Consider the following 21831-nt stretch of genomic DNA (forward strand, 5'->3'; position numbering starts at 1 on the left):
AGGTACTTTGAGGTTGACTTTGGAGACAGGTTGTAGCCCAGACTGGCCTGGAGCTTGTGGTCCTTATATCTTAGCCTGGACTTTCCTGGGCTTACAGGCATATGCAACAGCCATTTCCTTCTAGAGGGAGACTATCTGGCTTTGCTTTTTGCTGATGATCTATCTTCAGCTTACTGTTTTTTATTTTTTATTCTTTTTTTTTTTTTTTTTTTTTTTTTTTTTTTTTTGGTCTGTTTTATAAGGATCCACAGAGAAGCTCTTGATTATATATCTGAAGTTGTTTGATTTTTTTTCTTTTTTTTTTTGCTGACTTTTCTCTTCTGGATACAATTTTCATCAGGAAGTATAGTGTACCTTAGTTTCTCAGTATTCCCTGTTTTACCAATTTTGGATAGATCTTAAGTTTTTTTAGTATTAATTTAGCATTTATATCTGTGGTTTCCCTCACCAGAAACATTGAATAATTTCTTGAGAAGAATTGGCACTGAAGTAGATTTGTTTTCTCCGGTAGTAGTCCTTGATAATGAAGCCTGTTATCTGATTAGGTATTGATATTCTGTAGATCTGTTCTATTCCAGTTTTGAGTATTTCTAACATTCCTTCAGTTTTATACAATAGTGTAGGCTGTTTTACCAAGCATCTGTCTTTGCTCTTTATTTTAAGGGAATATATTTTGATTTAAACTTGCAAATGCCTGATTCAGGATGGAATGTGGACCATTGCAGAGACTGGTAAATGGAAAGTAGGCTCACCTTTTTGTTTAGGGTCTTAGAAGTTAGTTCATGCTTTTGTTCTTGCTTTAACATTTAGAATTTAGAACACTTTGAGTGATAAACTTTGAAGAAAGGATGATCAGGAAGTCTAGGTTAAGACTTGAGTTTGCTCTTGAGTTTGAGTATTCTAGTGAAATAGATTGAATTTTTTTCCTTTGAATCATTTAAAAGAGTTACTTAATTTGGTTTTTGAGATAGTATATTGTATATAGTCTAGCCTGGCCTCAAACTGGTGATCCACCTGCCTTTGCCTCCCAACTGCTGTGATTAAAGGTGTACACCACCATGCCTAGTGAAAGTACAGACTTTCTATATAGAAATTATACCTATGTAACACTTTTGCAAAAAGCGTTATGCTCCCTCCCCACCCCCCTTACTATTTGAAACACATTTAACAAATATTAGTGCCACAAATACTTTGGACTCATCAGTACAATACAGAAGATGTAAGGCTATTGTTTGGGAAGCTTGTTTGTATAGCCATGGTCTAGATGACAGGAATGGGGAGGGCAGGCATCTTTTGATGGGATTTGGACTCAGAGCTTGTTTACTTATACATTTGAATTACATTTCCCACATACCTTGCCTAGGCTGTGAACTCATCATCAACAGCCATGCTCTCCTGACTCCTAATGGCCTGTGGTAATGTTCCTTGCAGGGAAGAATTTCGCACAATGTGGGTGATTGGGTTAGTGTTTAAAAAAACTGAAAACTCTGAAAATCTCAGTGTCGACCTCACCTATGATATCCAGTCTTTCACAGACACAGGTATGTCTTCATTTGAATAATGAACTCATCAATGTTCCTTGATGTACATACATAGTTAGTAGTGCTTTTTTGTAGTAATTGAGTACTGAACAGTAATCATTAGAGTAAGATTAGTGCATTCAGTAATGTTTAGTAAAAAATAACTTCTGTGTTGAGATAGGCCTTAAAGTTAGGTGAGACCATTTGTAATTTGATTTGCCTGTATTTTGAGACAAACAACTTATTTCAATCATCTTGATGTTTAGAGATTGACGCTGAAATTTTGGTAACTTAAAGACATTTAACTTCTGGTAAAGATAGGCCAAAGGAATATTATTAGCTCATATAGGGAGCAGGGCAGTTATGTCTATATGTTGGATGAACTTGGATTCTTAGATAAAGATGAGATGTTTTAGTTGAAAGCTTTAAAGTGGTAGAATGAGTGTCAAAATCTTTGTGATTTGTGTATAGATGTACACAGCAGTTAAAGGAATTTGTGAGCCTTACAGGGATGCCAGTGCATTGTCCTAAAGCTAATTCTTCTCTTTCAAACATCCTCCAGATCACACTTTAAAACATGTTAATTAGCATTTTTGCTTTTTTCACTGATTTTTCCTTTATGAAAATGGATTTAACATTTTATAAAAATTTAACCTACTTAGCTGAAAAGAGGGGTAATGGACGACAATTTATTTAACAGTCACTTTGACACCCATTGGTTATAAGTGAGGAGAGAGGTAGTAATATTCTCTTTCTGCTGTTTTGCTTTCTGGAGTTTGGATTCCACCAAACCCAGTGCTCTCCTGCTCTGACCGGCCTGTGAAGTGATGAGCCTTCTTTCCAGCAAAGCCACAGTCTACACGCTGTCGGTCACTGAGTTGTCTACATGTGTGAAATAGTGTGTGGAAGGCCACTGGCTGGGAGGGTGTGTGAAAGCTGATGAAGGAAGGCACAGGCAGACAGAACCGATTGGCACTCGCTGTAAGAAAGCAGCCAGCCAAGTTCCCAGACAGGACTGAGGTACTGAGAAGCCAAAGTCCTTTTAATACTGTTAAGGGGAAAGTTGCTTGGTTCTGTCATGGGACTCCTGTCAAGCCCATCTGAGAGACAGTCAGACCTCTTCTTACGTAGTAGAATTTACAACATAAGTTTTTCAGATTGGCTGTTGTAAGGTACCTTGGTCATTAAGGTTTGTGCGACACCATGGTCTAATGTCCAATGGCCATGCTTATTTACATCGTGACTATCCACATCATGCAGAAGGAAAGGCCAACTTCTGCTTGTAATTTATGATACATCATTTTCTTTCTTCATTATCATGTTACTGTTGGTTGTATATTTTGGGACTAGAAAGGTAATAAAGTTAGGGGATGCTCCCAGCAGGCTCTGGGGTACAGTTTGATAATTACATAGCAGTTTGCAAGTAATACTTGTTACTTAGACATGGTGGATATAAGCCAAATATCTATTGCTACTTAGGATTAAAGCTTTCTTTTAAAAATATTTTATGAGGAATTATTTTATGTGTATGGGTATTTTGCATACATGCATATATGTGCACTATGTATATGCCTGATACCTACAAAGACCAGAAGAGGGTGTCTGAGGCCCTGAAACTGGAGTCATGGATGTTTATAGGTTGATCCTGAGTAGGTACTGAGAACTGGCAAGCCATCTCTCTAGCACCAGAGTGTTTTCTAGCTGAGTCTTGATGGCAGCCTTAGGAAAGCTCTGTTAGGAATTTAGAGGTCTATGGGTCTGACCTTGACCATGACTTCTCCCTTGGCTTCTGTGGTTTCTGGTCAGGGTGTGTGGTTTTTGGGGTCTTTTTCTTCCTGAAATACTGTTGGACCCAGGTACTGCCAGCTTTACTTTGTACTAAAGTCATTTGGGTTTTGGCATAGGGTTTTGTAGCTTAGATTGTGCTAGGACTGGTTCTGTGGCTTATGTTCTGTTGGACGGCAGCTCGGTGTCCTGTCCTCATAGTCCTCGATCACCTGACAGTCTGTCTTACTCTTCCCCTCCACTAGATTCTGCAGCTTGCCTGTGCTTTTCCTGCTGTATTTCCAGTTGCTGCAATACTTTTATTGTTGTGCAACCAGTATTTTTTTATATAGCTTGACTGAAGCCTCCCCCCCCCCACCCCCGCCACACCCGCACCTTTTTGTTTTTTAAATGTAGCCCAACCAGCCCTTGGCTTACTACAAGGTTAAGATTACCTTCAACTTCTTCTCTGTCTTCATAACTAATTGGTGGGTTTTTACAGGTGTTGTACCACAAAAACCCACTTAAATAGTCCCATTTGAGGTACTATGATCTAAATAATTAGTACTTACTGAAAACATCTTTTTTGATCCATAACATTATTTTTTCATAATAGGAAATAGAGAGTTTTAATTGGAAAATTCTTTTTTATGTTTTTGGGGTTTTTTGTTTGTTTGTTTTGTTTTGTTTTTTGCTTGTTTTTCAAGACAAGGTTTCTCTGTATAGCTCTGGCTGTCCTAGAATTCACTCTGTAGACCAGGCTGGCCGCGAACTCAGAAATCTGCCTGTCTCTGCCTCCCAAGCGCTGGGATTAAAGGCGTGCGCCACAACCACCCGCCCCCCCCCCTTTTTTAATGGATGTATTATGTAGCTCTGGCTGTCCTGGAACTCACTGTGTAGATAAGTCTGGCATTGACCTCATAGGGATCTGTCTGCCTTAGTCTCCATAGTGCTGGGATTAAAGGTATGTACCACATAGCCTGTCTTCAGAGAGATTATATATTAGGGTGTGTGTATCTATGTGTCGAAGTGTGTTTGTGGGGTACAGGTGTTTGTGGAAAGGTGCTATATTCCCTGGAGTTGGAGTTACAGGCAATTGTGAGCTGATTTCCATGGGTTCTGGGATCCAGACTCAGGTCTTCTGCACAAACAGCACTTTCTCTTAACAGCCAAGTGCCTCTAGTCGTTCTTGGCTTGTGACATATCTTCAGGTATGGCTCCTTACTGTTTGACCATCACTGTGTGGCAGCAGGTGGTGTTTTCCAGGATTAAAGTCTTCGACTTTGTGGATGATGGAGGAAGTTACAGATGTACAGAGTTCTTTGAATTCTGGTACTTCCTGAACAGTTATTCTTGCTTTTTATTAGCACCTAGAGAGTTGGGTATGCTAAAGGATTGAATGTACATTTGCTCTTTCTCACAAACATGACTTGTCTACTATTGGATTGCATCTAGGAACAGGTTGTGGGAAAGGTTCTCCATTTACATAACTTTCTTCTGAATGAATTTAAACCCACCCTGATTAAACCATTTCTGTTCTTTGTAACAATGTCTGGTTGTATAGTTTATAGGCAAGCAATAAACAGCAAAATGTTTGAGCTGGATATGAAGATTGCAGCAATGCACGTGAAGAGAAAGCAACTCCATCAGCTGCTGCCTAGTCACGTGCTTCAGAAGAGGAAGAAGGTAAGTCAGAAAGGACATTGACGGTGCCACCAATACAATATTGTGTGCATGTGCTGGCTGGTATTTCAGAACTCACATCCCGTTAGGGATGGGTGCTATTAACTGAGGATAGCGTTTGACAGATTTGTCAGTTTGTGAAATCTTGTCCTCAGCACTGGGCTTGTGTACTTGTCTCATGTGACACTTGACACCCTGAGTTTGTATAGCCATATCCTCTCAGGAAGAACCTTTAAAGTTTCACACAAGTGTCTATACTTCTAAAAGAACAAACTTGTCATTACACGTTCAAACAATACTTTTAAGAAGAAAGATTGTCTTCTTATTTACTGTAGTAGAATAGGTATATTTTTAAAAATTAAGAGTGGGCTCTTGAAATGGTTCAGCAGACAGTCCGCTGGTTACCTGAGTACAATCCCTCAGACCTACAGGATGGAAGTGACTGCTCCAGTTATTCTCTGACCTCCACAGCCTTGCTGGAGGGGCTGTGTGTCGTCTCTCCCCCTTCTTTCTCATTAAGCAATTAAAAAAATAAAAGTTAAAAGTTAATTGTACAAGGGACTGGTAGCTTAATTGGTAGAGTATTTGCCTAGCATACACCAAAGTCCTGGGGTTAACCCTTAGCACTGCATAAAATGGGCATCATGGCACATGCCTATAATCCCAGGACTTTGAAAACGTGGCAGTAGAATTAGAAGTCAGAGTTATCCTCTGGTACATATTGGATCTGTGATAACCACCTCTGCACGCACGTGCGCGCGCACACACACGCACACACACACACACACACACATATAAATAAAAAAGAAAAATTGTTACTATGCCCTGCAGCAAGGTGAGGGTGGCTTAAACTTCATATACCAGATTCTAGACCAGCCTAGGCTACATGGTATACTTTGTATAATTACAAAGTAAGTAGTTATAAAGGACATTGTTTTCACCGGTTACCAGAGGTAAAGTATTGTAGTGTCTTCTTCTGATGTTTACATCTTGAATAATAGAAAATTTTAACCTTCTTGTATTGAATGCATTAGTGCATAGAAAGAGTGACTTGGACTTGTGCCTGACACATAGTAAATAAATAATGAAGTTACCATCTGTTACTAATGCCAAGATAAGTTACAGCTCAGGGGTGGGTAGGTACAGAGATATCTGGGCATGATGGTGCCAGGTGTCTACTTTGTCAGGTGAGTTTGATTGTGTAACTCAGGCTGGGCTCCTGATTGCTGGAGTTAAGTTGCATGTGTTCATCCCCACACTTGGCCTGATAAGGAGATGCTCGTTGAAAGTTGCTTGAATAGACGTCATGTAGTATTCATTGACTTTCAGCAGTGCCGAGGCCCAAACTTAGGCTCCCTGCTAAGCACATGTAACCATTGCAGCCACACACGACAGTCTGATAGGAATGCGTTAAAACAAGAGCATTGCAGTGTAAGTTTACTGTAGTTAAAACCTGGAAACACTGGTGTCAAAAGTGAATGCCAGTAAGTAAGCTGTGTTCTTTTATTCTTGGCAGTATGCATTTTTAAAAATTCATAGCAGCTATTACCAGTTTCCAGAACCATGAGTTTTTAGTAGCTTTTAAAGTCTTACTATTAAATAATCATGTGGCTAATTGTTATACAACTCTAATTGAGTTTTCCTATTCATTTTTCTTATACTTTCAGACTGCGTTTTACTAAAAATAAATTGTAGGGAGTGTTACTGAGAATTTACTGTCCACAGTTTGATCATCCAACAAAGTAACTGTTCATACCTGTATCTGTGTACATAGACTGTTGAGTGGGTAGACTGTCACTCCGTTCCGTTCAGTTGTTCTTAGTGACACACCAGAGTTTTTGACTTTGCTTTGTGCTTACAGTAGTTTGATCCTATCTACTTCTCTGTTTGAAATAATTTATATTGTTCATTTCCTACAGTGAAAATAGGGCTGTGAAACTGGTGTGAAACCAACAGCTTGCAGCAACTTTGCTGTCTGTACCTACTCCCACAGTGGGAAACCTGAAGTAGAGGCCAGTCTGAATTGATCATGGCCATGTGTCCTGTGCCCCCTCTAAAAAAGGATAGTGGCCAGTATAGATCTCTTGCTAGTAATGGTTGGTAATAAATGATTTTTTGTTTGTTTGTAGCCTAGGTCTGTATTCCAAGCTGGCCTAAACATCAATTTGTAACCCTGGTTGGGCCTCAAATTCAGAATCCTCCTGTCTCAGCCTGCTGAATGTCAGAATTAAATGTGGGTGCCACCATGTGTGGTACTGCTTTTTATTTACTTACGATAATTTCTATGTTCATTGTGGGATAACTAAAAATTTGTACATTACACTGGGTATGGCATATGCATGTAATTCCATCTACATGGGAGGAAATTGGGAGGTTGAGGCAGGAGGATTGCCTGAGCCCAGCGATTAAGCCAGATGTGGGCAACATGTGACATTGTCTCTGTAGCTCTGGCTGTCCTGGAACTTGTTCTGTAAACCAGGCTGTCCTTGAACTCAGACATCCTTCTGCCTCTGGAGGGATGTGGTTAAAGGTATGCTCTTATGCCCAGCCTTGTGTGTGACCTTCTCTGTAGTAAGAATGCAAAGAACAACACACTCTTGTGGTTCTGTCAAGGTGTTCATCATTGTCCTGCTTACTGAGGCTTTGCACTGGTGCCCCAGTGTTTATATTCTTCTGATACAAGTTTCATGTATGCTCATATTTAGTCTTAAATTTATATTGTGTAAATCAGCAGTAGTGTTCACTTGTCATTATTTTTCACATCAGATATATAGTTAAGTCTAGAGGTACATGACCCCTCAGTCTTTGCTTTTTATAGTTCTCATGGCATGGAGGATTTTTATAACTCCTTTATGAGTGCTTTTCATTAGAAATCATAAATTTTGTAAATTTGTGAACATAAAGACATATAAATTAAACTTTTCTTGGTTGCAGCATTCAACAGATGGAGTCAAGTTAGCAGCTCTGAATGACAGCAGCCTTGACTTGTCTATGGACAGTGATAACAGCATGTCTGTGCCTTCACCCACTAGTGCTATGAAGACCAGTCCGTTGAACAGCTCCGGCAGCTCTCAGGGGTAAGGAGAGGGAGGCGGGGGGTGGGGGGGGAAGGAACACAGTGGAGGCTTCTCTACTTACAGTCTTATTTTATTCTAACTTACCATTTTCTAAATTTATTTTTATTAGTATTAGTTATGCAAGCTGATAAATTTCATTGGAGCGTATGAAGTACCTGGTCATGGCCACCCTGTCCTGTCCCCACCCCTTGTCCATCTCTTTTGACTGACTTTTAAGTACCAGTTTAAACGCTTAGTTTATGGACAGTAATTTTTAGTTTTACCCCTGCTGCCTGTGCTATTTCATTTTGGAGACCAGACACCATTTTTGAGTGTGATGTTGTGGATTTCATCTGTCCAGGCTTACTTAGAGACAGACAGGAGGACTAAGCCGCCTGATCTGCCTATCTCCATGGTTGTGGGAATTATTACTGATGGTAGAGAGGGTAAATGTTTGTACTGGGTGGTTTTAGATAAAGGGAACATTTTATTTTCCTCAGAAGAATTTACTGTTTTAAAACAGTGCAAAATGTTTTAAGAATTGATAGAAAGAATCTATAACCCATAAAAATTAGAACATGATGGGCTGCCTTTGCATTCAGCATTTATATCTTATTGCTGTCTGCCACTTCTTTCTGTTAGGTTTTACCATACAACATTATTTTCAGGGGCTCTTACTGGCAGTTATGATGGTTATACTGATTGCTATTATTAAGTTGACATGAAAACACTGACCTTTTGATTGGTTTTAGCTTAATAACAAGTTAAATATGTGTATTCTCACTGGCAGATCAAATATTCATCTTGCTGGCTTATTTAAAGTATAGAACAGCTGCATCAGTTTTGTCAGCTATGGTTTTTATATGAAGTGTACATCATAGGACGTTTGTCTGTGTTGCTATATGTATTTTATATGCTTTTTAATTTTTATGGAAGCATGAGAAGTTAAAACCAAAGAAACATTCTACTTTACATCTGTAGCATATGTTGTTAACATTTAATTGTTATTCTGATTGTCTTTAATTGACCCTGCCCCTTCTTTTTTCTATCCTCCTCTTTCTGTTTCCTGTTTTAGCAGAAACAGTCCTGCTCCAGCTGTGACGGCAGCATCTGTGACCAGCATCCAGGCTTCTGAGGTTTCTGTACCACAAGCAAATTCCAGTGAGAGCCCAGGGGGTAAGAAGTCGGCCTGGCCCTTTTGGGAGCCTTGCATGAGAATTGCTTTATACTTCATTTTAGACAATGGGTTTGTTAAGTTGTTGTGGAGTCAGTTTTTTAGTGTCTTTTAAAAATATTTTAATGAATTTTGTTTTTGTGTGTTCCCACTTGCCTCTATGTGCACTACATGTGTGTAGTGCTCTCAGAGGTTGGTGGAGGGCATCAGGGCCCCTGAAATTAGAGTTCATAGATGGTTGCTAATCTAATGTAGGTGCTAGGAACAGTTCTTAATCTCTGAGCCATCTCTTTCCAGTCGCTTTTGCTCTGTTTTTAAGGCAGAGTTTTAGGCTCAAACCTCCTGATGCTCTTGCTGCCCCACCCCCTTGTGTTCTGGGGTTACAGGTGTATGTACACTTAGTGCTTGTCATTTAATAGCACTTTAGTGTTTGCATATAAAGTTAGTCATGAAATGAGTTAGGTGAAGCATAAGCGTTCTTTATTGCTTGATGTTTGTAATGGTTTTAATTTGTGTGTTCATTGCTTTCTGTTTAGGTCCATCGAGTGAAAGCATTCCTCAAACTGCCACACAGCCAGCCATTTCTCCACCACCAAAGCCTACAGTCTCCAGAGTTGTCTCCTCAACACGTCTGGTAAACCCATCGCCTAGACCTTCAGGAAATGCAGCAACAAAAGTCCCTAATCCTATAGTAGGAGTCAAGAGAACGTCCTCACCCCATAAAGAAGAAAGTCCTAAGAAAACCAAAACAGAAGAGGTATATTTGCATACTTACATACATACATCAAAAGATACAGGCATGGCGGCCTGGCTCACCTGCTCCTGAATCTAGTCGGGAACACTCAGGAGACCTGGGGCATCTGCGGTGCTTCCCTGCTGTAGTGTTTCTACCTCTCCTGCTCTGGGTAGCTTCTGCCTCCAATGGTAGTCTGGAAAACACAATTAATATCCTAACTTATTATTCTTTTTTTCATTCTAAAGATTTATTTATCTTATGTATATGAGTGTGTTCTATCTGCATGAACACCTCAAGAAGAGGACATTAGATCCCATTACAGATGGTTGTGAGCACCATGTGGTTGCTGGGAATTGAACTCAGGACCTCTGTAAGAGCAGCCAGTGCTCTTAACCGCTAAGCTATTCTTTAGTGACTTTTATTTGTACTGATTCTTTATGGCTCTTTGGAGACTGTTTTGCCTTTAACTCACTTTTATATTGTAATTGGCATCAGAGGATGACTGAGCGCTCGCTGACTGCTAGGAATTCCTGGGAGGGAAGTTTGCTCGCCTCTAATCTATAGCCCTAGTCGTCAGGCTTTATTCTTTTTTTTTGTTTTTGTTTTTGTTTTTGTTTTTGTTTTTTCGAGACATGGTTTCTCTGTATAGCCCTGGCTGTCCTGGAACTCACTCTGTAGACCAGGCTGGCCTCGAACTCAGAATTCCACCTGTCTCTGCCTCCCAAGTGCTGGGATTAAAGGCGTGGGCCACTACCTGGTAAGAACTTTCTTTAGATCAGAAAAAAGAAACCAAGTGTCTCTTGGATATCCATTACACTTTGATCAGTATTGGTGAAATATCTCTAATCAAGACACCTTTGTTTTAGATTGATTTTAGAAATATCTACAATTATGGAGTATCATTTTGTTATTCATGATGCTAAACTACAATGAAAATAGAACATATTTCACCCATCCAAATTGTGTTTATAGTGTAGTGGTTTTTTGTTTGTTTGGGGTTTTTTGTTTGTTTGTTTGTTTTTCGAGGCAGGGTTTCTCTGTAGAGCCCTGGCTCTCCTGGTCCTGGAGCAGACCAGGCTGGCCTCAACTCAGAAATCCTCCTGCCTCTGCCTCTGCCTCCCAAGTGCTGGGATTAAAGGCGTGTGCCACCACCTCCTGGCTTTGGTTCTTGTTTTGTGCATAGTACTAGGGATATAATTTAGAGCCTCTTGTATCTTTAGGCCAGTGTTCTACCACTGAATTACATCCCTAATCCCTTTGTGGTAATTTTTATTTGATCCTCCTGCCTTAGTCTCCTGAGTGCTAGGTCTTGTTATTTATTTTTTGTAGATAGCCATATTAAAGACTCCCCCTGATAACTAAGTGCATCAGAGCCCTTCTAGGAGCTGGATTTGGAAACTTGCCTTTGAGGCGGTCTCAAAAACAGTGCTTGAAGCTGGCTTAAATCTACGTCCTCTGCCTGCTTCTGCTTCCTCAGTTCTGGAGTTAGAGTTGGGAACCACTGCGTCTGACAGAATGTACATTTCTTTCTACCTTCCTATCTGTAAGACTTAACGCTAGACTTTGATTTCTCTATCTGATCTCCTTATGATAAGGTGCTCTGTGAGCACTTCTGTGCATGTCCCAGCATGGCACATGGCTTGTCACTCACTGTAGCTAGTGATCCTTGTGCTTGTGGGTCTAGAACAGTCTTAGGAGTATAAGGAAGTTACAGTTAGCGTGGAAGACACAACATAACTGTGTCAACAAAAACAGCCCATTAATGCCTTAATGTTTACACAATGTAGCTACATTTCTAATGAGCTCAGCCACTCTCTTTGCCCCTTTAATTCAGCCTTCTTGTTTGTTTGTTTCTTAAGCTAAGGTAAGGTCTTTAAGCTTGGCCTGGAACTGAACTGACTGTCTGAACTCACGATGTGGTCCAGACCAGCTTCAAACTTGTAGTCTCTCCTTCCTACTACCCACCTACCCGAGCCCTGTGAGTGCTAGGATTGTAGGCACTTTCCTCCAGTCCTCCATTTCTTCTTAGTTCTGTCACTAAGTGCTTTTAGAACAAAATCCATTTGGTGTTATTATTATTCCCTGGAATTGTATTTCACTAGAACTTTAAGGTCATATCTGTAAGAGAGATTATGAACAAAATTAGATTAGCCTACTTGATATTGTGACCCCCTGTTCTCACTCTTCAAAATATCCTCTTGTTTAAACACGGGACCAAACAAATATAAGATGCCAGTGTTATCTTTTAAATATCCTTTATAATACAGGCTTCCTTCCTTTTTCTTAGAATTTCACTGGCTCCTTGCAGCCAGTTAGCCCAGTCATAGAACTTTCTAAAGCATAGGGGAGGGTGCTGTACACTGTGTGTTGCACATGCTCAATGTCTCTGGAACTTAGTCAAAGGTACTAAACCTGGGATTGACTCGGATATGTGTGTTCTGGTATAACCCCCTTATGTGGGTCATTTGTTCAGTTGAGATATTGAACATGACCACACATGTTATACTTCCAGAACTCAGGGCAAGGAACTAGGAGGCCAGCATGGGCCTAATAGTGAGGAGCAAACACAAACTCCAATCACATGTATAAGAAGGTTTTAGATGGTGGGGGTGGTTCAGTCCAGCTTAGTATACATTGTATCTTAGTAGAGAAAACATAGACAGTTTGTTCTATAATATTTATTATATGGCTAAATTAAGTACGTATATACTTTAAAAGTTTTCTTTTTAATTTCTGTGTATGTTGTACTAATTGAACCTGGGGTCATTTGCATAGGTGAAGTACTAAGCCTTTAAAACCTTTGTACATGGAAAATTAAATATGTGGAGAAGTAACAGGTGCGCTGTCATGTGGCTGTCACCTGGGCTCTGCAGGCCCCTGACCAGCGTGTTTCCTTTACATGTCTGCTCTCCCCTTTATTCACTTCAGATATACATGAGTATTTGAATATGTGTCTACAAGTAAGGACATGTATCAGTCATAGCCTGGATGTATCACAATGGGACCAGTAATCCTATAGTGTGTCATTTAGTCAGTATTTGTATAGTCATAACAAACGTTTGATTTTAACTCATTTCTGAGAAACAAGTCCATTATTAAAACTAGTATTTATTTATTTGTTTATTTATTTATTTATTTATTTATTTATTTATTTATTTATTTATTTATGGTTTTTCGAGACAGGGTTTCTGTGTAGCCCTGGCTGTCCTGGAACTCATTCTATAGAGTAGGCTGGCCTCGAACTCAGAAATCTGCCTGCCTCTGCCTCCCAAGTGCTGGGATTAAAGGTGTATATCACCACTGGCGGCTAAATTGTTTACTTTTAATTTTAAACTTATCTGTAGTTTCTTTGCTTTTTTAAAAATGTATTTAAAACATTAGGGACTAAGGAGATAGCATTGTCTGTGAAGTGCTTGCATAAGGACCAGTTACGTAAAAAGCTAGACTTGGTAGCACATGCTAATAGAGAGGAAAAACAAGGTGATAGCTCATGAGGAACTGCCCCCGAAGTTAACCTCTGGCTTCCATGTGCACACATACAATACACACTTGCCACCTGCACAAACCCACAAATGAATTTTAAGTTCTCTACATTGCCGGGTGGTGGTGGAGAAGCACAACTTTAATCCCAGCACTTGGGAGGCAGAGGCAGGTGGAATTCTGAGTTCGAGGTCAGCCTGGTCTACAGAGTGAGTTCCAGGACAGCCAGGGCTACACAGAGAAACCCGGTCTTGAAAAACAAAAAAACAAAAAAAAGTTCTCTAAATTAATAAACCCAAGAAAATAGTGCTAGCTTGGTTTTTAGGACCCAAGAAGAACGTAGGCCCTGAATTCATTTAGGATGCTAATGCTTTGCCAAGAAAAGTTGTGTGTGTCTATGTGCATGAGTGTATCTGGGGTAGTTATGCTTGGGAAAGTTAAAGTAATACTCTTTATAAAATTTGCTAATCATTTGGTGTGCTAGCAGGCACATCAGCTTCCTTCCCTGGAGATCCTACTGCTCAACACTCTTAGGGTTGTTTCATCAGAAACTCTCCTTTCCTTAGAAAACTGCTTCATGTTTGTTTGGCTTGGGGAATGGACTTTATGTGATGGGGATTACGAAAATTTTTATCATGTTTAAAATTTTTTAGTGCTTATTAAAGCTGTTAAATTATTTAATCTCAAAAAAGTCCCTTTAGAAGAGACTCTGATCTATTTTATTTCCTCTTTATAGTTTTGAAAACTATAAATTAAAGCGTTAATTGGCAGGTAATCTAAATTTCATTTTGGAGAATAAAGCTTTTTTTTTTAAAAACAGGATGAAACAAGTGAAGATGCTAACTGTCTTGCTTTGAGTGGACATGATAAAACAGAGACAAAGGTATACTAACTTAGCCTTTAGACTGTGCACGGGTAGAAGTGCAGTCGTGTGGAGATGCCTGTCAGTGTGGCGCTGAACCGACTGGATTGTGTGGGGTTCTCTTACCACTGTTTTAAGAGACCTATTAGTATCTTTTTAATGTTAATAAGCCTAAGTCTGATGGGATAGAGCAGTGTGTAAAACAGAAACTTAGAGTTCAGGAGAAAAGGTAAGATGGATGTGTATGGGATTTATGTGTAACAGATCAGTGAGAGTTGGGAGACATGAGTGAGAAGGGGAAGGTGCTGCTCTTAACAGGTAAGATAACCTTTGAAACAGCACCTGCCTGACACTTGGAGTTCAAGGCAGGCTGTGGGACTCTAACCTCACACTTTTGGGTCTGGCAGGGTTGGGTTAGAAAAATTATTTCAGCAGCCTTTGGCCAGAATGAGGTGGCCAGTAAGGAAGCTACTGGTTCTGTTCAAACTGAAAGACTGTGAGAATGACTTAATTTTAGAAATTGACATATGCCAAAGCCCTGAGTTTCCCAACGTAGCCAAATTCCCACAACGAATATTTTAATAAGTATTCTTTTGCTGTCTTTCAAGCTGTGTGTGTATGCATATGCACCAATGCCTTCACTTTCTATTTGTAATGTCCTTTGCAGACCAAGAGAATGTGTTTATGTTATATAGTCTGCATAATGACTGCATTGGGAAGTTTGGTTTTTTTTTAATCACACCTTACTAGTTGCTCATTGTCAGCAACTGTTTCCATTAAAAACAGATTTACACCTTCCCACTGGAGCATTGTGGCATTGTACTTACCATGCCATTCAGCTCTACTTATTTAATAAATTTTTAAGAACTTGATACATATTCCAAATAGTCCCCTGTGAAAGACTCCACTTCTCCCATTCCTACTGTTCATGCCTTGTTAACCTTGTGCAGTTTTGTAGGGAATGAAGTGATGGTTCCTGTGTTCATATTTTAGAAATATACTTTTATCTGTACTTTTGTTTGTGTGTTTTATGTCCTACTTCCTGTGAGTGAAGCTGCTGTGGGGTGATTCAGTTCACCCTGTGTTGACTCTTTACTCTCAGGAATTGGGGCATTGATTGTTGGACAGAGGAGGGCAGAAGAGACCATAAGGAAAGGGCAGTTTACAGCTGTTTGCTTTTTTAATTACAGATGTGGGGCAGTTTTTGTGCCTCTGAATAATTTTATTTACTACTATTATACATTTCCTCCACATAGTTGAGGACTTTGTTTGGGTTTATGTTTTGTTAATTACTGTCTAGGTAACATTTTCTAAAGTGCTGTGCATACCTTTAATTAGTACTTGTTAAAATATCCAAGTTAGAGCAACTTGGGAACTGAGATACTTTGGTTGTGCCTTACATTTGTATCTGAAATGGAGAAATCAGCTGTAACAGGCCTTGATGACGTGCTATGATCATGCATGTGACAATGTAGGCACACCTCTCACCCTCCTTTTGCTAATTTGTCTTCTCTATTAGCCACTACACCCATTTATGCTCTTTATTATTTTTTCTTTTTTAAAAAAGTGTCTCTTCCCCTCTCCACACCTTTGTTTCCCAGGAACAAGTTGAAACGGAGATGAGTGCGGTTCAATCAGAAACTGTTCCAGCATCAGCTTCTCTGTTGGCCTCTCAGGTACTAACTGTAAAAAAGGCTCGGAGAGTTTGCTCAGTGCTTTTGATAATAGAGTGGTATATTGATTTCAGTTCTTACTAGACTATTAAAAATTTTGTTTGTGGAAGTGGTTAACTTATAGTGTGTAAGTTTTCTGTAGTTTATAGTTAAAGGCAGGAGGATTTGGAGCCCTTGCTCTGAGCTGTTAGGAAACTCTGTCCAGCTCTGACCGTGGCCTATCTTGGTCTCTCAGCTCTTAAAGCTGAGACTCTCCTGAGCTGTGGTGAGACACCAGCACAGGAAAAGGAGGCAGCTATAGCTCTTCCCTTTCAGGGCAGGTCCTTCAGATCTCACTGTGTGTGTGATAACCTAATGTTTATTTATAGGTCAAAGGCTGACAGTGAAACAAAGGACATAGTTGTTCTGGACCTGTTTGCAAGGCTCAGAGAGATTTTCATTGTATTTATTCATTCACTATGTAGCTTAGGTGCTCCTGAGCTGTCTTTGGTTCCCTGATTTTTTTATTTTTAAGATGTGTTTCTGTTTCAGTTTAGTTTTTATTTAGTACTGGTTTTATTTAGTTATTCAGTAGACAGTAAATAACTCCTTAGAGTAATTGACTAGTGATAGTGTTTGCTGGGACAGTTCCTTATGCACACAAGCAGTTCTTGTCTTATTAGTTCACAAACCTTGAATTCTTTTAAACTTAAAAAAAAACAAAGTCCAGGTCAAACATTGACCCAAAAATCAGTGTTTTCTCATAGTACCTACTAACTAGATTAACTGAGGTCTCTCTGAGCCAGCTGCTCTCTCAGTTCTCAGTGTGGCTTGGCGTCTGTGTGCTTGTGGGAAACACTCTTCCATAGTCTGTGACACCACAGTGTTCTACTTAGTTTCTGAATGTTCTTGTTTGTATGCTTTTACTCAACTGCAGAGTGTGCTTGTGTTCCTACACGACACATTTCCTACGCCGCTGCCCGGTTCTGCAGTTTGTCTACTGATCACATCCCCATGGCCATGGCGCCCCATTTGGGTTGTCTTTGAAAGTTTTTTTTTATGAGTAGAGTTTTCATGCAATTGAAAGGATTTATAAACCAGTCAGATCACCTCAGTTATGCTGTTTTTAAAGAATGTATCTGTGCCTGTGACTTAGGGAGGGGCTTTACTGAGGAGGTAGTAGTGTCTAAATACCGCAGTGCCCCATAAGTAAGGGAATCACAGATCATTGGGAGCATCTCCAATTTAGCTTCAGAGTAATCCTTGGTTAAAGGCCGCAGGAAGGAGTAGATTGGCTTTGACTCAACTGTTGCTGAAGCTGGCTGAGACTAATGTGAGACTAATAAATGCTCTCAATTTCTAGATCTGTGTGGAAACTTTTCAGGAAACATGATTAATCTCTGTATTTTGGAATGTTAAAGATGCCTTGTAATATAATTTGTAATACAATTTTTTAAATTCCCTAAAAGTTGAGTTAAATTGTTGTTCAGTTGTATAGTTAGTTTTATAATTTAACTAAATGCTAGTTCTGTGTATCAGGTGAATTTAAGCGTTCCCTCCACATGAGGGCACTTCGACATCACTTCTTGTTAGAGCAGTTAGTATCTTAACTAAACTCAGTCCAATATTAACTGAATGCTATTTTATTAATATCTTTCTCTCTTTTGTTCTTTATTTTGTGAAACATATATCTAATATGTGTATTTGAAGTTACAGAGTAATTTTTGATAAATTGTGTAAACATTTGAAAATGTCTGCAAGTCTAGAATATAATTGTAATAGTAATGTTTATTTGCACTGTACATTTTCCATTTAAAATTGCTTTTTGTTGGTTTGTTTGTTTAAATTTGCCTCATACTTGCCTCATGGTAAAGCTGTATCTTTTCCTAGGAGTGAGGCAGTGGGAGACACAGCCCACTTGAGTCAGTCCTTTAAATTGTGCTGTGTTCTTTGCTTTCATTCTCAGAAAACATCCAGTACAGACCTTTCTGATATCCCTGCTCTCCCTGCAAATCCTATTCCTGTTATCAAGAATTCAATAAAACTGAGACTGAATCGGTAAAGCCACCTCAGGGTCCATAAACAGTATCTGCCAACTCAACCTGTTGTCTTCAGATGCTTAAACAAAAGAAAGAAAGAAAGAAAGAAAGAAAGAAAGAAAGAAAGAAAGAAAGAAAGAAAGAAAGAAAGAAAGAAAGAAAAGGAAGGAAGGAAGGAAAAAGAGGAGATTGGAGGGACAAGACTAGACCTGACTTGACATGGGTTTAGTTGTTTGGTGACCTCCCTTACTTGGGCTCATCAGCACTTGATCAGAAGTCCAGGTTAGTATGCGAAGCCAGGAGTACTATTATTATTGTGTTAGCAACAGTTGCATTAACTATTTCAGAAAAATTACTGCCTTTAAGAAGGAAACAAAACACAACCCTCAAGCTATGTTTGTATCCATAATTGACATCCAGATCGGGTTTATGTGTGATGCATTGTTTGGAAAATTGCAATACAAACTGGCATAAGAACTCCTTATTCTGATGATGCACTTTTATGTATTTTTTTTATTAGAAGGTAGAACTAATTTTAGATTTTTCAGCTTAATGGATTTTAAATTTTTTTTCCCAAAAAAATTTTCTTTACAATTAGTCTTTAAATTGGACACGTTGTGCAGTGGTGTACCATTCTGCCCCAGAAAGGACAGGAGGACACCTAGCTCAGCCGAGTCCTTACGGGCAGCTGTAGCCCTTAGGGTGAATTGTCAATGCTAAGGTATACTTTGGACACTGAAAGAAGAATTAGGCGATACTTGGTTTTGATGAGGTTATGATTAAGAAGTATATATTCCTTTTATTTATAGAGTTGTTTTATAGTGCATACAAATCAGCAGTCAGCCAACAAGTGTGGTCTTTGAGCTTTCTCAAGCTCTGTTCTTTTGCCTTCAGTCTGTTAATCTTCAAAACAACGACAGTGCTTCCCCCACCCCACCCCCTTTTTTTGCCTTTCTTTTTGCCCTTTTGCTTGTATACACAGGGTAAGGCTTATTTCACAGAAACCAGAATGCCAGTATTTTCCTAAGCCATGACATGTAAAACGTGACCCTGTGGCTACATGACACAGAACACTAACTTTGGTCCCATGGCTAGAACTTGAGAATGACTGAGAGCCATACCTGTGAAGCATCTCCGGAGGATGGCCATTTGATCTCTGAGAGGATTTTTGTACACTCCACAGAACTCCCGTTCCTGTCTTAGACAAATTGATTTTCAATTTTAAAAGTGGGCAAAAAGGCATTTTCTTCCAGATTTTTAAACTAATTTTTATTTTTAACCAGTTTATCAAAATTTGTCAGTGAATTTTACATACAAAAACATTTTAAAAATCATTTCTAGTAAGCACTTGACATTTAGTCAGCTCTCCACTTTTGAATTTTTTTTGTTCTATCAAAAATTAGAAACCTCCTTTAAAGACAATGATTTCTCATAATTAAGTAGCAGAATTCTCGTCCATCTTGTGACATCTGACAGATGCCAGATGTTGATAAAGTTACTCTTTGTTAATCTGAGTAAAGCAGACCTGTAGCAGCAGATCTTTGTATGAGCATGGTTTTTAAATCCTTCATTTCGCTGCATTCTATCACACATTTGTGCATTTTCATGTTACACTGCAATTACTTAAACTCTCCCCTGTCCTTCTAAATTAATTTCCAAAGTTGGAGTATAGTCTCTCCCCTTAAGCTATGCATTAATTAAGGCTTTCTTTACCACTTACATTGTTTATACACAGTGTTCTCCTCTCCACCTCTTGCTCTGCAGTCACCTTGCCCTTCCCCCACCACTTGAGTAAAGAAGATGGTCCGCTAACAGTTGACATGTACCGGTGTCTGTGTGCGTAGCTTCAGAGTTAGATTGATATCACCAGGCACAGATTTAGTCTTGTCGTTTTGTTTACACATTGGGGAAAAATTCAGTTTAATAAACGTTCCATGTAACTGCATCCAAGTTTCACCAGGCTGGAGACGTGGATCTTTCTGTGTAGTGACTTTTTACTTCTAGTTTCCATAACCTGGAGATCAGACTGTTGCTTTCGCATGATGTAAGTAGTGTCTCATGACTGGAGTTTGCTTTGTTTTATAGTATCTGTACTCCTTGTATTTTTCAAGAGCTATTTTGTAAACAGATGATGTATTTCTCCATTGAAAACACAATAAAAAAAAAAACAGCACAAATCCCACGGTTGGCTGGTTTCTTTTGACTCTCGTCCCTCTCCCCTTCAGCAATCTAATCTAATTGGTTCTATATAGAAATATGTGGTGCGGCCTGAAATGAGGATTGGAATTTAATGTGCTTATATTTGGCTGGTTTGTTTTAGGTTAGCCTATTTGTAACCAGTACTAATGTGTCCCACACAATAGCAGGAATTTGTTGTTCACATAGATAATCTTTGGGGAGGAAAGTATGATTATAGCACTTTGAGCAATTCCATTTTCTACAGTAGTGTTCTGTCTAGACTACACACTGTACATTTCCTGGTATTGATGCATGCTGCTCTTTAATGATGCTGACTTTAAAGTAGTTTGCATTTCTCTCTGTCAGCAGGTGGCGCTGTTGTTTTTCAGTAGGTTTATAATTGTGTCTTACAAGCAGCTTGAATCTTGTTTATTTTACTGGATCTAATTCTGACGTTTTTCATAAACCCTCACATTGTATTAAAGAGAAGTGGACTGTTTTGAGTTTGGGATGACCACCTTTTAGGGATGATTAATCTTAGTGTCTTGAATAGAGATAATTTTTATATATATATATATATATATATATATATATATATATATATATATATATATAAAAGTATATTCCAAGGGGTTAGCAATTATGCACATTCATCCCATCTCTAAAACTCCAAATGCTTAGAACCTTCATTGTGTTCATGACTTCGGGGTTACTTCTTACTGAAGTAGAATGTCAGTTTGAAACTTACTCAGCAAAAGTGCAAATATGGTAAAAATTTCTCAGGGCTCTATCACTAACACCTACAGGATTGGGGCTTGCCTTACTCCTTCCTACCCTGGTAGACAACTAGTAGTGGGACTAGACCCTGCTTCCTGAGGTTTGTCACTCGATGTAGCCCATAGATATTTCCTGCATCTTGCTGAATTAGTAAAACGATAATTGAAAATTGAGTGTTTGTGTCTCAGGTACATTCTGGACTAAAACTTTTTTATTTCTAATCAGCACCTTTGTTTTTTTCCATACACAGAAAAATATTTTAAAGCTCTGCATAGTGTTAATTCTGGCCATATACAAGGTGACAGCAAATGATAAGCAACTCCCAGTAGTAACTGACACAGGAAAGGACACTGTGGTACACACTGTAGGCTGACCTGCTGGACCCTAGCATGCTTGTGTGCTGAACTGTTTTCTAAAGCCATTACACACATTTGCATCTCTTATCTATTTTAACTCTAATAAAAATCAACAGTACTATGAAAATGAGTTGCCTTTTGGCCTGGGTTGTATGCTTTGTTTGTTTGTTTGTTTGTTGATTTTTATAGTTAACACTTCTGTTAGCTTTCTTTAAGCCCAAACCACAAATAGATGCTGCCTTGACTCAGACCTGAGCTCAGTGAATGAGATAGTGTTTTGTTCTGTGTTACATATGACCTTCAGGTATACACAGACAAGTCATCTTGAGTTCTGTGTGGTATTTCTCTTGGTTGGAGAACTAGTTCCCTCCTCCTCTAATTTAAAAATTATTGCTATCCTCCTAGGATTAACATTGGAAAGAAAAAGGGAAAGGATTATGTTCTTTGGCGGGCAGGGGGCAGAACCCGGGTCTTCACCAGGTGACAGGCCAGCACATGACTTCTAAGCTGCACTCACAGCCCAGGCTACTCTATGATTTTGACAGAAGGTACAA

The 21831-nt window shown here is 39.2% G+C and overlaps 1 protein-coding gene across 9 annotated transcripts in view; it reads left to right on the top strand.

The window, feature by feature from the left end:
• The window catches only part of Papola (poly(A) polymerase alpha), a 53273-nt gene extending 33130 nt beyond the window's left edge, over window positions 1-20143 (top strand). For 4 of the 9 annotated variants that reach the window (XM_031357571.1, XM_031357573.1, XM_031357567.1 and 1 more), the window contains 8 exons: window positions 1432-1541; window positions 4849-4970; window positions 7902-8044; window positions 9099-9199; window positions 9734-9954; window positions 14234-14296; window positions 15877-15951; window positions 17894-20143. In XM_031357571.1, coding sequence (XP_031213431.1) covers window positions 1432-1541; window positions 4849-4970; window positions 7902-8044; window positions 9099-9199; window positions 9734-9954; window positions 14234-14296; window positions 15877-15951; window positions 17894-17989 — 931 coding nt within the window. In that variant the 3' untranslated portion in view covers window positions 17990-20143. The remainder of the gene's footprint in view (window positions 1-1431; window positions 1542-4848; window positions 4971-7901; window positions 8045-9098; window positions 9200-9733; window positions 9955-14233; window positions 14297-15876; window positions 15952-17893) is intronic. The other 5 variants (XM_031357568.1, XM_031357570.1, XM_031357572.1 and 2 more) reach the window with 3 other exon arrangements.
• Window positions 20144-21831: the final 1688 nt, after the last annotated feature.

The sequence above is a fragment of the Mastomys coucha genome, unplaced genomic scaffold (genome assembly GCF_008632895.1).
Source record: "Mastomys coucha isolate ucsf_1 unplaced genomic scaffold, UCSF_Mcou_1 pScaffold6, whole genome shotgun sequence".
Taxonomy (NCBI): domain Eukaryota; kingdom Metazoa; phylum Chordata; class Mammalia; order Rodentia; family Muridae; genus Mastomys; species Mastomys coucha.